The 17,232-nt window shown below is 39.4% G+C and overlaps 1 protein-coding gene across 3 annotated transcripts in view; it reads right to left on the bottom strand.

The window, feature by feature from the left end:
- The window catches only part of KIZ (kizuna centrosomal protein), a 149,485-nt gene that overhangs the window by 32,237 nt on the left and 100,016 nt on the right, over positions 1–17,232 (bottom strand). For all 3 annotated transcript variants that reach the window (XM_023518384.1, XM_012810551.2, XM_023518385.1), the window contains 2 exons: positions 12,427–12,520; positions 1,554–1,713 (listed from right to left, as the gene is read on the bottom strand). In XM_023518384.1, coding sequence (XP_023374152.1) covers positions 1,554–1,713; positions 12,427–12,520 — 254 coding nt within the window. The remainder of the gene's footprint in view (positions 1–1,553; positions 1,714–12,426; positions 12,521–17,232) is intronic.

Below are 17,232 nucleotides of genomic sequence, written 5' to 3'. Positions count from 1 at the left end.
GTTGGTTTCTTATCTGAAATAATTTCCTAAAAGGAAATCTATTCTAAAATTAAGGTATCTAGGCTCAGCACCTGTAGCACAGTGGTTATGGCGCCAGCCACATACACTGAGGGTGGTGGGTTCGAACCCGACCTGGACCAGCTAAATAATAATGACAAGTGCAACAAAAAATAGCCAGGCATTGTGGTAGGCACCTGTAGTGCAAGCTACTTGGGAGGCTGAGGCAAGAGAATTGCTTAAGCCCAAGAGTGTGAGGTTGCTGGTGAGCTGTGATGCCACAGCACTCTACCAAGGGTGACACAGTGAGACTCTGTCTCAAATGAATAAATAAAAAAAAATAAAACTGAGGTATCTCTATGTTGCTTTTATGCAAAATAATTTAGCCTGATATCTATCAAGTTCAGGTGGAACTTAAAACAAGTGAGCCTCAAATCCTGCACACATATACTGACCTGAGCAACTCACAGCTGTGTAAATACCATCAAAACCATTTACCGGTATGTCTTAGCAAATTCTAAAATAATCGTAATTTCTGGGTAATAAAAATAGGTTATTAAATTTTGGGGTCATAAATTCATTGATTATTTATTATTTGTTTAGATTTTGATAAAGTTCTAACTGAAAGACGTGTTTAAAATAAGTAAACTTTATTAAATGATATCAAAAAACTTCACAGTACTTTATGGAATCATTTTATTTATTTGTTTGCTTTTTTTGAGACAGTCTTACTCTGTCACCCTGAGTGCCATGGTGTCATCATAGCTTACAGCAGGGGTCCTCAAACTTTTTAAACAGGAGGCCAGTTCACTGTCCCTCAGATTGTTGGGGGCTGGACTGCGGGCCCGGGGACAAGTTGGCTGCTAAGCAGGACAGGCATCGGCGGCAAAAACACCTGGTGGGCCGGATAAATGTCCTAGGTGGGCCACATGTGGCCTGCGGGCTGTAGTTTGAGGACACCTGGCAGCAAACTCAAACTCTTGGGCTTGAGCAAGCCTCTTGCCTGTCTCCCATGTAGCTGGGACTATAGGCACCCTCCACTGCGCCAGCCACAACCCCTAGCTAGTTTTTTTTTTTCTCTACTTTTAGTAGAGATGAGTAAGGTCTTGCTCTTGCTCAGGCTGGTCTCTAACTCCTGAGCTCAAGCAATCCATCTGCCTTGGCCTCCCACATTGTTGGGATTACAGGTGTGAGCCACTGCATCTGGCCTAGGAATAATTTTAATAGAATCATCTTCATCTTCGTGGGATCAAAATTATCTATTTCCAAGTGATTTAGTTTTTTTTTTTTATTAGTCTTAACTTATAAACACACTTATTTTGCTAGAAATTCAATAGAACTACAGTCCTACAATTAGGTTTCCCATTCCTATTAGACTAAAGGAGAACATATATACTTACCAAAAATGGTATTTAACAAACAACATACCATGCTTATTAAAATCAGAGGTATTTTCTAGTCAGTGCTATTTTAAAGGTGTATCTTGAGAAAGTGGATGTCACACTGACATCTGAATGCCTTTTTTGCTGTAGACAGACTCTTTGGACAATAGTTACCTTGTTCCCTTGTAAGAACAATGTTGAGCCTCAGGGCAGGTTTGGCTTCCTGTATCTCACTGTTGTCATTCAGAATGGATGGCAAGCTGCAAGATGATTCATTACTGAGAACAGTGGACCTATCTTCACGTTCTTCTGTAAGGGCTTTTTTCAAAAGCGCCTACAGTGTTTCAAAAAGAATACAGGAAATAAAAACAAACTGTAGTCATATTCCCCTTGGTCACAAAAATCCTGCCTTCAAATATAATTTTAAGGTAAGCTTTATTTAGGATTTAATTTGCTTCCTGACATTTAACTGAAATTAAAATGCCATCAAGATAAAATAACATCTGGTTATTTTCTAGCATAATTTAATTATTTCCAATAATTTACCCTCATAAATAATATATTTTTTGAGGACTAAAGCTTTTGGAATGCAGAAGTGTTCTTCTCCTGTGGAGTATATATATGATGTGACTACTTGTGTTAATCTGTGCTGGTTTATTCTCCCTTTGATATATACAAAGTTAGACACCCAAACCTCCTCTTTGAAGGAAAAAGTTATTCTTTCATTGCATAGATCTTCTTTTCCAGGCATTTAAGACAAAGTTGGTTTGGACTGAGACAGAGATCTGGAAAAATGTGACCTTACAATGTCACCATTCTCCTGGAAATGACCCTGAACTTCCCTCAAATGGAAAGATTATAGAAAAATTTGTGGCTGAGGAAGATGCACTGACCAGGAAGATAACTTTTCTTATTCCAAATCCTGATCTTCCACCAAGGATAAGACAGTCTTCACTTTGCCTGTAAGTCTGCTGGGGAGCTGGGGAAACTCACAATAACCTGCCTATTTTTTCCCTCAAAGGGCAATAGATTGTCTTTCCTACATTACCCTATGTGTCCTGGGCAAGGAGAACGACACAGATTTTTATCACAGCTGACATGATAGGTAGAAAAAAAGTGGCAGTTCACAGGACCTGCATCATGTTTCTTAACTTCTAAACAGCACTTTTCCTTCCCAAATAAAATATGCTAGTAACAAGAGTTACACTTATAGTAGACAACCATGGCTCGCATCTTCCTGCTCCAGAGGGTACGTTTCTCTTTCACTTCCTACTGAGAAGTGGCGATTTGCCCAGGTAGTTAGAGAGGAAACCTTGGTAATGGTAGTGACCTTTTATTGCTATGTGACAGTGACAGTAAAACAGGACAGTGTTCAACCTGTAGGAAATGAACATGAAACATTACAAATTAACATGAAGAGCAGAATGATACAAAGCCTCTTGGGTCATCTTTAGTCTAAGATAGGGTGACCAGAGGTCCTGCTTCTGATGGGACAGTCCTGCTTTTCAACAATTTGTCCCATGTCCCGCGGCGTTTTTAAAAAGTCCCGATTTTTGGAGAGAATGCACAAACGGGTGGGAGAACAAGAAGGGAATATATGGTTTTCAGCTGCCATGTGGCTATTTCACCAGAATATGAGTTTTATATTATTTTTGTTAATTTTATAATGTTAAACTGTAACAATAACAAGTAATTGCTGAGAAGTGATTATCGAGAACTGCTTATCAAAGTTTGCATTGTTGTCAGGCCCTGCCCTGCCCCCCCCATCCCCCAGCCATGTTGACTCGCCTTACCGATGTTAAAATCTGGTCACCCTAGTCTATGAGCAAAGTGGTAATGATGTACTTATCCAGTGAACAAGAGGGAAAGAATAACCTTTCCTAACGTGGAAGAAATGAAGAAGCTGGGACAGGGAGCAGCAGAGCCTGGAAGATCTAGTCTTGTACGTCTGGCTTTCAAGGCAACTCTCTGGCACTGACATCAGTAGGACTGGCTGGCTTTCGGGACCCATGGCCTATCCGAAGAGGTGGAGTAGCTGATTTGGGGGAATTTAAGGAATTCTAATCTCCTTGGCCAAAGAACTTGATGTCAAGTTAGCCTTACAGCCAGTCCCTTTCTGTGGCCCAGCTCTAGTGACCAGGGGCTTTTCTCTAAACTAGACCCTAACTACTATACGGCAGTTGTGATAACTGTTGGGATGGCCTGCTCAGTACCCATTTCGGCAGACTAGAGAGGTATGGCCTAGGCCATGGTTGCTTCCTGTCACTAGCCACAACCCTGCTCCCATGCCAGCTGCCACTGTACTGCACGTGCTTCTAGAATTTGGCCAGGAAAAGTGGGGTGAAATGTAGATAGAACCTCCTTGCACTGCCATCTGTCAACTGTAAGTGGGCCCTCTGGACTGTCTGGAGGTGTTTCTACCCATCCTGACCTAGAGTGTGCTCAATAATCCTGGATGTATGAAAAGTATTTTAAACTATGAACCAAAAGAACTAGCTCAAATCCTGTAATGAAAAATATAATCTACTTTTTCTGAGATTTAAAATTATACCTTTTCAAAGAGCCTCAAATATGTATATCTACATTATATCATCTTAAGCAGTAGCTATAACTAAAAGTTTCTTGATATCACCTCATAATGGCCACTGTCTTAATAATACACATTTTTTTTTTTTTTGGAGACAGAGCCTTAAGCTATCCCTCTGGGTAGAGTGTTGTGGCATCACAGCTCACAGCAACCTCCAATTCCTGGACTCAAGCGAGTCTCCTGCCTCAGCCTCCCAAGTAGCTGGGACTACAGGCGCCCGCCACAACGCCCGGCCATGTTTTTGGTTGCAGCCATCATTGTTGTTTGGCGGGTCCAGGCTGGGGATTCGAACCCGCCACCTTAGATGTATGTGGCTGGCGCCTTAGCCACTTGAGCCACAGGCGCCGAGCCAATAATACACATTTTAATAAAATGGTTATAGTATTAATGTATACAACTATGATTTAATTAAAAAAAAAGAATCAAAAAAAGAATAAAATGGTTAAAGGAATAAAGTTTTCTATTTTTTTACTGTAGAATTTGCAGACAATGAAAAGATAGGTTTTTAGCAAATAACTGTTTAAATAATAAACAATTTTATCATTCCTTTCTCTCCTGGATGCTGTAACTGTTTTGGAATAGGAATGACTCCATTACTTCTCACTGGTCCTACAACAGTGACACAGTTGATCTCACTGTTTTACCTTTTCATATCAGACTCTCTTTTGCTTTAGCTGGGTTCCAATTGGGCTTCAAAAGTACACTGTGCCTGGCACGGTGGCTCACACCTATAATCCCAGCACTTTGGGAGGCTGAGGTGGGTGGATTGCCTGAGCAAACAAGTTTCAGACCAGCCTGAGTAAGAGCAAGACTCCATCTCTAAAAACAGCTGGGCATTGTGGTGGGGGCCAGTAGTCCCAGCTACTCAGGAGGCTGAGGCAAGAGAATTGCTTGAGCCCAAGAATTTGAGGTTGCTGTGAGCTATGATGCTATGGCACTCTACCAAGCGTGGCAAAGTGAGACTGTCTCAAAAACAACAACAACAAAACACTGAATAAAGTGCTATAATAATATTGAAAACAGAAGAGGAGGGGAGCCTGTAGCATCTATGGTCACAGTGGCCTTGATGGGAAGGCGTGGCCCACAGGTGGGCCAGGATGGGAAGGGCTGCAGGGCCTGTGGACTAACTCTGCCCCTTCCTGCCTCGACACCCTTCTGCCTCACTCAGCCTGCTCCCTTCAGTGACCTTTGCACATTTCAGCTTCCCATGTACCTATTGCCTGGACTCCCCCCTCAGCTGTCTGTTGGGCTCTCCAGCCTCTTGTCTGCCACATATGATATCTTCCTCTTCATCACAACAACAACAAAGTCACATATAAAGATGTTCCAATAAAAAAACAGTACTTGAGGGGCAGTGCCTGTGGCTCAAAAGAGTAGGGTGCCGGCCCCAAATGCCGGAGGTGGAGGGTTCAAACCCAGCCTTGGCCAAAAACTGCAAAAAAAAAAAAAAGAAAATACCTTAAACACCTTTCTGTTAAGTCCTGTATGCTTGGTAAGAATATTCCCACAGCTCTGATTCTGTTCTGGGCCCTCTTTCCAAGGTGAGGCAGGTAATGTGGTAGGCACACTGCATACCAGTTTAATTTACTTCATATCCAGATGCTACTACTTGGGACTACTTCCTAATAGACCCATTGTAGGTCGAAAATATCACAAGTCAAAATTGCATTCAATATATCATGGCTTAGCCTTGCCTACCTTAAACTGCTCATTAACTTAAGTTGGAAAAAATTATCCAAAACTAAGCATATTTTATAACAAAGTATTGAATACCTCACATAATTTATTGAATACTATCCTTGAAGTATGCTTTCCTCATCATCATAAAGTCAAAAAATCGTAAGTTGAACACTGTAAGTTGGGGCCTGCCTATAGTTTATCCCATTTATCTTCATTACTCAATTCTCATCTCCAGGATTTCTTACCTTTTTTTAATAGAAATGTCTGTAAAAGAACTAATCTTTTAAGATCATTCTATAGCTAATTTCTCAAAGATAAGTATTTCATGGATGGTCATATTACAATAGGAGAATGGTTGGCTTTATTCCACCGAACCACGGGGCCAACGAAGAGAGCAGCAGACACCTGTCCGTGGGCATCATCCGTGAAGGAATCCACCCTGCCAGTCCCTAACAGACAGGGAAAAATGATGAGCAAGAACCCGTGCAAAAGTCAGCTTCTGGCTCGGTGCCTGTAGTATAGTGGTTATGGCGCCAGCCACATATACCAAGAGTGGTGGGTTCGAACCCAGCCTGGGCCAGCTAAACAACGACAACCACAACAAAAAATAACTATGCGCTGTGGCGAGCACCTATAGTCCCAGCTACTTGGGAGGCTGAGGCAAGAGAATCCCTTAAGCCCAGGAGTTTGAGGTTGCTGTGAGCTGTGACACCACAGCACTCTACCCAGGAGGGAAAACTGGAAATTGTTTCACTGTTCTCTGCAGTCTGAAGCCTAAGTTAATAACAACAAAACAGTCTCTTACTTTTCAGCCTTCCCAGGAACCAAGAGAAAGAAAATGGAAATTAAAGGCCAGGGTGCACACTATTTGCATAATGACTGACATTGATACCTCCATGTTTCAGATCTTATGGCAGATAAATCATTCTTTGAATTATACTTAGTACTATTCCTAGAATTATTTGCTCAATTCTAGTAGATTCTTTTCTGAAAATTCAGCTTAAATATGGATCCTACTATGTTTAGGCCGTTGAGTTATCTAGGTTAACTCTTTTTTGTTGTTGAGACGGAGTTCTACTTTGTCATCCTTGGTAGCATGCTGTGGCATCATAGCTCACTGCAAACTCAAACTCTTGGGCTCAAGAGATCCTCTTGCCGCTCCTTCCCGTGTAGCTAGGACTACAGGAGCCCACCACAAAGTCTGGCTATTTTTCAGGGATGGGGTCTTGCTCTTGTCAGGCTGTTTTCAAATTCCTGAGCTCAAGTGATCCACCGACCTTGGTCTCCCAAAGTGCTGGGATTATAAGCATGAGCCACTGCACCTGGCCCCTATCTAGGCTAATTCTTACTTTATATCCAGAAACTCATCAATTGTGGTATTCAATGCATAAATATATGGAGATATTAATAGAAAAAATATTGTGTCCAAAACACTACTAAGAAAAATAAAAGGCAAAAATCAAACTGCTAATAATATTGCAACAAAATCTACAAATTTATACAAAAAAAGTTCTTGCAAGTCAATAAGAAAAAATATTACTAATCTAATACAGAAAGGAGCAAAGAACATGAATACAAATGGCTCACAAATAGTAAGGAAAAATTTGACCTCAGCTGTAATAAAAAGGTCAAATGAACAAAAAAAATTGAATGTAATTTTCACCTCTCAAATTGGTGCCAAAAAAAGTTGATAGTATCTAGTTTCATTAAGAACTCAGAGAGATGATATTTTTATCCATTACTGGTAACTCTGATGACCCTTCCAGAGTGAGATCTGGCAGTGCGTAGTAAAAGCCTGAAAGATGTACACACCTTTTGACCTAATAATTCTACATGTAGAAATTCATTCTAAGGAAATATTGTGGATATTTGTAAAAACTGAATTGCATAGACATTCTTTGAAACTTTTTTTTTCCTTGAGACGAAAGCCTCAAGCTTTCACAGCTCACAGCAACCTCCAACTTCTGGGCTCAAGCGATTCTCTTGCCTCCACCCCCCAAGTAGCTAGGACTGCAGGCGCCCGCCACAACCACCAGCTAGTTTTTGGTTGCAGCCTTCATTATTGTTTGGTGGGCCCAGGCTGGATTTGAACCTGCCAGCTCAGGTGTACGTGGCTGACGCCTTAGCCGCTTGAGCCACAGGTGCCAAGCCTGAAAGATTTTTACTAGAGACAAAATTAGAGACAACTTAAATGTTCAACAACAGACAACTGGTTAAAGAGACAGTGGACAGGATGTTGAAGAATAAAAAAGAAAGTTCACTATGCAACAAGTGGGGAAAAAACAAGATTATGTGTACAAACAATGCAGCCCATGTCTGTCAATATACTAGTCAAAACCATACAAACTGCAATATTAATAGGGTTATATATAAATAGTAAGATAATGTCTAGTTTTCTTTTCTTCTTTTTGTTTAACATTCCAAGGTTTTGTTCTGCTTGTATTCTAAAGAAAACATGCCAGCTTTAAAGGAATTTCATTTCTGCTATGGCTGGTACAAATTCAAAGAGAAAAGTGAAGGGTGGTGCCTGTGGTTCAAAGGAGTAGGGCGCTGGCCCCATATGCCAGACGTGGCGGGTTCAAACCCAGCCCCGGCCAAAAACTGCAGAAAGAAAAAAACTAAGAGAAAATGAATACAAAGCGTTTGATAAAATTAAGTCCCCTTCTATATAAAAACAAGTGCTACTAATACAGACACAGAAAATCAAGAGCATTTTAAAAAATCATGGATGTAACAGAGAATAATGTTTTCTCCTAATGCGCAGGTTTAACAGACTCTTCCTCAAGAACCTTCCTTTTAGATAATGGAAGTAATTTTTTAGTGTTTAAAGAGAAATGCAAGTATTATCACTCAAGTCATATCTATGTTAAAGGAAAAGGGATTTTATTTATGTAGTAAATAAAAGAAATGGGAAAATATTCATATGAGCCAGTAAATAAGTATTCAAGAGAACAAGAAAAATAGTTGATCGTTTAGGGAAAGGAATATTCCTGGTGAATAAAATTGGAGTGTGTATAGAGGGGACAGGACCTGACCTATTCTATGCATGTCATCAAGTTGCTCTACTGTGACAAAGTTCTCCTGGGTGGAAACAGATATCACTTGGGTGAAAAGGAATATTAAAGTACTTTGTATTTTAATGAAACACCCAACTCATTTTTTTTCACATAAAGTAATTACAAATTTTCCTGATTTAAAAGCGTGTAGCTCAATTATGTAATTGCCTAATAGGCTATGCAGGAGCTGCAGACCTTATCTGGTCTCAAGGGGACATAATTTGAGTTTCTGTGGCTTTGATGGTGTATTTACTCAAGAGAAGGGATTGACTCCAGCTGACAGCCCAGGGACCCACAGGTAAACATCATTTACATGTGGCTGTTTAATTAGCCATTTACCCAAGAGATCAAAGTAAATATTTCTGAGCTTCATTAGACTCTTATCCAAGTAATTTCTAGTAGAGCTTTCTTAAATTTTGAAAATCACTTAATTTCAAGATTTTATCTATAAGAGAAATACTGAACTCAGAAAATTTACTAAATGTGTATGATGTTTCAATACACAGGAAAAAAACTCAAAGACACTTTATTTTGCTAAACGTAAAAGGATGACAACTAAAACAAAACTGTTCTAGGACCCCAGAGGCATTTTGTCTTAAAGTTCACAAAGCTCGCCAGGCCCTGTCATTGCAGCACCCTGTCCTCTGGGGCTGGGCATTTCTTCAGTTACACCTAATCATTTGAGGAAACTGCCTGTTTATTTCCAGTTTAAGGGTAGACCTTGTTAATTTGTGGTTAATTTTTATAATCATCACTAAAATGAGATCATAATGATTTAAAAAGGAACAAAAACCTATTAGGGGCTTGGCATCTGTAGTTCAGTGGTTAGCGTGCCAGCCACATACACCTAGGCTGGTGGGTTTGAACCCGGCCCAGACCTGCTAAACAATAATGACAACTACAACAACAACAACAAAAATAGCTGGGCACTGTGGCAGGTGCCTATAGCCCCAGCTACTTGGAGCTGAGGTAAGAGAATCGCTTAAGTACAGGAGTTTGAGGTTGCTGTGAGCTGTGAAGCCAAGGCACACTACTAAGGGTGATCCAGTGAGACTCTATCTCAAAAAAACAACAAATAAACCCCTATTAGGGCAAGTAAAATATCATTTTATTTGATTCAATAATTATTAGTTAGACAGCCCCCTCCCCTGATTATTTAAAAGATTATTGAGTAGATTGGTTGGAACATATTTTCTAATATAAACAGTATCTTTAAAAATATATATGATTAGATAGCAAAGGACAGCCAACTAACACTTATTTCACCCTTGACATGGCTGAGATGTAATATACTTGCAGGGAACAAGCATGGAAAATGATCTTGCCACAAAATAGTGTTAAATAAAAGGGACAATAAAACCTGGAAACCATATCCTTCTTAGGATCTATAATAATCAGCAGAGATGAATAGACCTAAAAAACCCCACAGGTTTTATTTTTTATGAAGCACATGGTTTTAAAAGTCCACACAAATAATGTCATACCTGGAACAAAACAAACTGCTGTATATTGAGTTGCACATAATGCATGCAGTAAAACACAGATGCCAGGAAGGAGACGTAGGTTATTTTTAAAAAGGGGCATGAAATCTGTGAGCAGCACAGAAGGACAGGCTGTATACATATCTGTAATAAGTTTTCTTTCCTGTAAGGAAAAGAGGGAAGGAAGAGGGGTTGAAGGGGAGAAGAGGGAGAAGAGAGAAGGATGGGAAAAGGGAAAAAAGGTGGATGATAGAAGGAGAGAGAGGAAAGAGAGGGAAAGGGGGGGTAGGAAGAAAAGGGAGAGGAGAACGATGATGAGGGATCTGAACAGAGTCGGCGCAATGTGAACGTGTGAGAATCAGGTTGTGGGCACAGGAATGTTGGGCTCATCCAGTCACTGAACACACAAGCAGGTACGTCTGAAATGCTAAAAAAGGGTCCTTAGACTCTCTTTTAACTGGAGGATCAAGGAGAACAGGGACTTGAGGAGGACTGGTGATACTCTGAAGGCTGGTAGGGTGCTGCCAGCGGCTCTAGACAGCACAGCCACAAGGGTATGTTACTTCCAAATAAAGGTGGTGAGGCTTGACTTTGAGGGCGGCAGACATAGAATCCCTGAGTTATGTGCATGACGATAAATAATTTAAAAAATTTAGATAGAATTAAAGATAGAAAATCCTATATTATGTGTAAGGACGAAAAACATACTTTGAAATAAGACACATTCCCAAGACAGTCAACCTAGAAAAAGAAGGGCTGTCTCCCGGCATGTGGCTGTTCCAGGGAACAATGAAGACGTCAGTGCGTACTCTAAATCTGGACCTTTGGATCTTCCTGCCGTACTTTCCTTGCAAATTTGCTCCAACTGTTTCCACATTCTATTCAGCATCTTCAAACTCACCCTCAGTAACCAGGCTCCTTCATCAGGCTGTGGCAGACTCCCTCCTCTACCATCTCAGTTCCAACCAAACATGAAATTTCCACAGAATTCCTGCCATAGCCTAGCTCACAAAGCTCCAGGGGCTTTTCAAAATCTACTAAACACAACACAGTGTCCCTACTGGGGCCAGACCTGCACAACATGGCCCTCAACTACCTCATGGGGTTCTCCTCTCACTATCCTCAGCCTGGAGCCCACAGTTCAGGCACAAGGGCAGTTCCATCGCCTAAATATGTGGGGTTTCTAGTGTGTTCTCTGGCTCAAAACAGCCCTTCTTTGTCACCCCCATCCTCCTTCGCCATTCTCATCTTGTCAAAAGCCTATCTTTCCGGTGTCACTTCACACACCCCTGTACTCCCTCCATGGTGAAGTCGGCCCCTATTGCTTCTCCAGAGGCCTGGGCTCCCTTTCCCGAAGGTCTATGTTCTTTGCCATTTTCTTTTCTCTCTCGCTTCCTTTTCTTCTTTTTTTCCCTCCCTCCTTTCTCTTCTTCTTCCCTCCCTCCCTTCCTTTTTTTTTTGAGATAATCTCACTGAGTTGTCATCATAGCTCACAGCAACCTCAAACTCTTGGGCTCAAGTGATCCTCTTGCCTCAGCCTTCTGAGTAGTTGCAACTACAGGTACCCTCTACATTCCTGGCTAGTTTTCCTATTTTTACTAGAGATGGGGTCTTATTCATCCTGAGGCTGGTCTAGAACTCCTAAACTCAGGCAATCTACCCACCTCGGCCTCCTAGAGTGCTGGGATTACAGGTGTGAGCCACTGCACCCAGCCTTCTTCTCCATTTTCTTATTGCACTCATCCCACCACATCATACTCCAGAAGGGAAGGGCCAGTTTATTGATGTCTTTCCTGCCAATGAATCTGGGCTGGTATCTGTGCACAGTAAGGGATCAATATGTATTTGCTGAATTATGTGAATGACAGTACAGTATTGTTAAAGTATGGAGTAGAGACAGAAAACCTAAACATTATATGAAGCTTCTAAATTCCTTGGAAAATGCTATAGCAGATTATGTTTAATTAGGCAACCTCTAGGACCTAAATTAATATTATGTCAGGAGTTGGGATTCCTATACAAAACATCACACAAAAGGCCTGAGATCAGAAGGTTAAAAACAAACCCACCATTTACTACTTTTCTTATTATCATTTTTTCAAATATTTAAAATTATTCTTAAGAATGTAATTATTCCTCAAATGAATAACTTATGTATCTTGAAATATATATTTTTAAATCACTAACTTTGCCCTCTAGTCCATGTTTTTGACAGGAAAACTTCCGACAGATTAGCCACCTACCTCTTCTTTGAGAGAATTATCCTGTTCATTCAAGGTGGCAACATGATGACCCAGCTGTTCTTTCAATAAGCCTGAGTCTGGTACTTGTTCAGACCTATAACACAGAAGCAGGAAACACTACAGATTTGTAATACTTAAAGATTGGCACAGTAAAAGAAAAAATTATTTATTTTGATACAGGGTCTTGCTCTGTATCAGTGGTATAATCATAGTTCACAGCAGCCTCAAGCTCCTGGGCGTAAGCAATTCTCTTACCTCAGCCTCTTATGTAGCTGGGACTACAGGTACCTGCCATCACACTCCTAATTTTTGTAGAGATGGGGTCTTGCTATGCTGCCCAGACTGGTCTTGATGTCTTGGCCTCATATCCTCCCTCCTGGGCCTCCCAAAGTACTGGGATTACAGTTGTGGGCTACCAGGTCCATCCATTTCTCATGTTTTTAAAGGCCTTAGTCAATTTAGAAGACAGTTAATCCAGAAAAGTCTGGAACTTAACATATTCTGGACTAAGGGAATTTGAGTCCATGTATTTTTTTTTTTAACTTTAAAAAAGTTTGGGTTATGATTTCATCGCTAAGCAAACTTAGTTTTGCTACATACAGAGCTGCCTGGGGAGTAGCAAAATCCAGGTGCCTAGGACCACCCTACAGAGTACAGCTAGACTGGTCTGGGGTATGGCCTGGCCAGTGAGATTTTTTTTTAAGGCTCATAGCATTAGTCTAAAGTGCGGCCATGATTTCAGATCACTGCATAGATGGTCAGTCTCCCAAATGTTGTTAAGAGACATAGATTACATTTTCAGTCCAACAACAGTTTTTTTTTCCTGTTATACTCTTACTACGGTCTACTTATAAACAAAAAATTACAAATCAAAAAAATAAAAAAACCAAAAAAACACTAAAATACTGTTAGGAAAGAATTAGAAAGTAAGCCACCAATATTGCTGCCCAGACTGTGGTATTTATATACTAAGAGAAACCAGGTTTCTTTTCCATGTCTGGGGCAAAAAATGTATTAAGATCAGCCTGGATAGCTGGACATTGTGGTGGATGCCTGTAGTTCTAGCTACTTGGGAGGCTGAGGCAAGAGAATCACTTAAGCCCAAGAGTTTGAGATTGTTGTGAGCTGTGACGCCACAGCACCCTACCGAGGATGATGTAGTGAGACTCTATCTCTAAAAGCCAATAAACAAACAAAAAGATCAGCTTGGAACATCTTGTACCCGAAAGTAAGAAATCTCTCAAAAACCACTGAGTTATGTTAAAAGGACTTGGGAGAGTGGGTATCTTGAAGGAGCTCCCAAAGTTCAAAGTTGGGACAATCTGAACACCAAAAACAATAATGACTACATGACTGTAATTCACTATACACAGCAAATACATAAAAATCCACAAGTTCACTTAAAAACAAAGTAAAATTTTTTAAAATAATAAAATCCTGTGGATTCAGCCTTGAAAAGGAAGCAAATCCTGTCACATGCTAAAACAGAGACGAAGACATTATGCTAACTGAAGTAAGCCAGTTACAAAAATACAACTGTAGTCCGATTCCCCTTAGAGGACGTATCCAGAATAGTCCGATTCCTAGAGACAGAGAGTAGAATGGTTGTTGCCAGGGCCTGAGGTGAACCAGAAATGAGTTGTTTAATAGGGATAGAGCTTCAGTTTTATAAGATGAAAACATTCTGGAGATGTGTTACATCACAAAGTCAATATATTTAACACTAGTGAATTGTATAATTCAAAATTATTAAGACGGTTAATGTTATATTATTTACCACAATTAACGCAAACTAAAAAAAAAATTTTTTTTTAGGGCTGTTAGGGCAACAATCAATATTCTGAAAATTGGCAAATAAAGGTATAGAACCAATGGGCTGGTCATGCGTGGTGATGCACACCTTTAATTTTAGCACTCTGGGGGGTGGAGGTGGGAGGATTGCTTGAGCTCAGGAGTTTGAGACCAGCCTGAGTAAGAGCGAGAAGCTGTCTCTATTAAAAATAGAAAAACTAGACAGGTGTCACTGGCAGGTGCCTGCAGTCCCAACTTCTTGGGAGGCTGAGGCAAGAGGGTTGCTTGAGCCCAAGACTTTGAAGTTGCTGTGAGCTATGGTGCTATAGTACTTAACTCTGTACAGAGGGTAACAAAGTGAGACTCCAGCTCAAAAAAAAAAAGGTATAGAATCAAGCATTTATCTCACCTTTGTGGCAAAAACATACATTTCAGAGTTACCAATGAGTGATAAGGGAAAGTTCTTCCAATAAATGTAGAAGAAATGAACAAATTAGAAAAGTCACCATTGTGTAAATCCAAATTATGACATTATAGTTCTGTCAAACATTTATATTGGAGTCATTAATCTTCCAACATTTGAACCCACAGAACAGTCTTAATATCACTAAAATGGGAACTCCAGAGCATCACCTACTGTCTGAGGATATATAATAAGAAGTGCCTGTACCACCTGTGACAGCCTTCTGCCAAAATAACTCACCTGAACATAATCACATATTTAGAGCCAACCACCAGTTTACAGGTAATAAAGGGGAGAGAGGAACTACCATGAGCCTATAACCAGCCAAACTGAGTGTGAGAATTCTCCAGAACAAATGGTCCAATGAGGAAATTCCATTGTATTTCTTCAACACATCAGTAGTATGAGAAACAGAGAAAGGGAATGTTATAAAATGAAAAGAGAGTTAAGAAACAACGAATTGTAAATATATAGACCTTACTTGGATCATTATTCAAACAAAAAAAAATGTAAGGAGATAATTGAGGCAACTGACAAGGATTAGGTATTAAATTTAAAAATTTTGTTGATTTTTGTTAAGTGGGAACATACAGAGGATACCAAAAAGTGTTTACACATTTTAAGAGATGCTATCTATGTATTATTACCTTCTGAAGTTGTATTGAAGGTATCTAGATGTACCTTCCAGGTCAAGTGTACCTAGATGTGCTAAACACAATCTTTCTACCTGCAATTTTTGGGAATGACTAATTTTACTTCCAACAAGATCTCTCAAAATTTGTATACATTTTTTGGGTACCCCCAGTATTAATCCTTATATGTAAGAGATAAAATTGTGAGTGAAATGATATGTTGTTTGTTTTAAACTACTCAAGAAAAAAAGTGAGGGAAAGAGGTGAAACAAGACCGGAAAAATGTGGGCAGTTGGTGAATCTGAGTACACAGAGCTTTAAATGTTTAAAAAATTTTAAAATAAAGTTTTTAAAAGTGTACAATGTCTGACTTTTACATGCATAAAAATAATGGATGGATGGATGGATGAAAGGAAGGACGGACGGACCAATTAGCAAATATGGGAATGCAATAACATGCCATGGTAAAACCCTGTGTGGGCACATGGACGTTCACTGCAGGGTTCCTCTTACTTTTCTGTAGGAATTTCTGAAAAACTTCAGAATAAAATATTTGGAAAAACAAGTCAGTCTAGGCATAATGCAGAGTCTTCTTTAATAAATCTTAATTGTTATAACTTTTACCTGACCTAAACTTAGTTTTTTACTCAAGACTTGAATAAAATAGGACAAGTAGCTTCCAAAATAAGGCTTCTGACTGGTTTGATAGAAAGACTCTTCAACAACTTGCCTTTCTTGGTTACTACCATACCTCACTGATGTCATAAAACCACCCAATTTCTTTGTTCTGACACTAACAGCGGTAATATATTTGGTTTCTCAATAGCTTTCCCTACTATGAAAATGTACTGACCAGTCATCAGTAAATCTGAGTCCATTCAGCAGAGAAATTTCTTATAATAAGTAACTGAATTGTGTTTCTGGCTTGAAAGTAAGTTTAACCAGGATGAATTAAATTAGCTAAATAGTTGGGTCAATTAAATTATCAGAGAACAGCCCCCCTGGTGACTATAACACACGACTTTCTGTAGTGGCAAAGCCAAAGTGAGACACTGTTTAATAATATAATTAGCCAAGTGTAACTACCCTTTGGGTCTTGATATAAAAGAACTGGCTAAGGTTTCCTATAATTATTATACTCATTTCCCACAAAAGGATAAACGTGACTGACTGACTTGCATGAGGTCAAATAGCAAATGAGATACTGACAGAGGTTAGCATGTAGGATTTATGACTTCTAAAACAGCTGTGTCAACCCTTAAAGTTTGGTTTAAAGAAAGTGGGTTAAAGAAGGTTGGGTTGAAGAAAACCAAACTTCCTTACAGATTTATTTCAGGAAAGATTGGACAAGAAGTCCAAGAGCCATGACTATCCTCAAATGGAGTCTTGCCCATGGCTCTACATAAATAAATCAGAAGATCTGCAAAGTGGAACAAAGGATTAAAATGTTTTTCCTCTATTATCTACTTTACATTGGAAAGTTTGTAATTGGTGCCACGTAGAAAAAACAAAGTTTGATGTCAGCTAATTTATATCCTTCTTCAATTAAATGGTAATAAAAGAATATTCTTTAAATTCTAAACTTCATATACTTTAAATGGCTGCCAATTGGAATACTGCAATTTGAACAAATGTATCAGCATTTCCTAACTTTAAATGCAGATAAAGTAACAAATACCCTGAATTTTACTCTGAACATACGTAGAATAAAATAGAAGTTTTTACATAGTTTAATCTTAATAATATAAAGCTAACTCCAGTTTTCAGCATGTGTCTGAGAATACAACTGAAGAATCTGAAAGTGGTCACTAATAGGGATGAGTGTTGTACCTGCAAAAAAATAAATAAGGGGTAACCTCACAATTTTTTCATACAAGATAAAACTATTTATTAAGTAATCTTTCTTTTTTTTTTTTTTTT

Source organism: Otolemur garnettii, unplaced genomic scaffold, assembly GCF_000181295.1.
Source record: "Otolemur garnettii isolate 467f Iridium unplaced genomic scaffold, OtoGar3 scaffold00136, whole genome shotgun sequence".
In the NCBI taxonomy this organism is placed as follows: domain Eukaryota; kingdom Metazoa; phylum Chordata; class Mammalia; order Primates; family Galagidae; genus Otolemur; species Otolemur garnettii.
The sequence above is the reverse complement of the archived record's forward strand: the minus strand, read 5'-3'. Positions and strand labels throughout refer to the sequence as shown.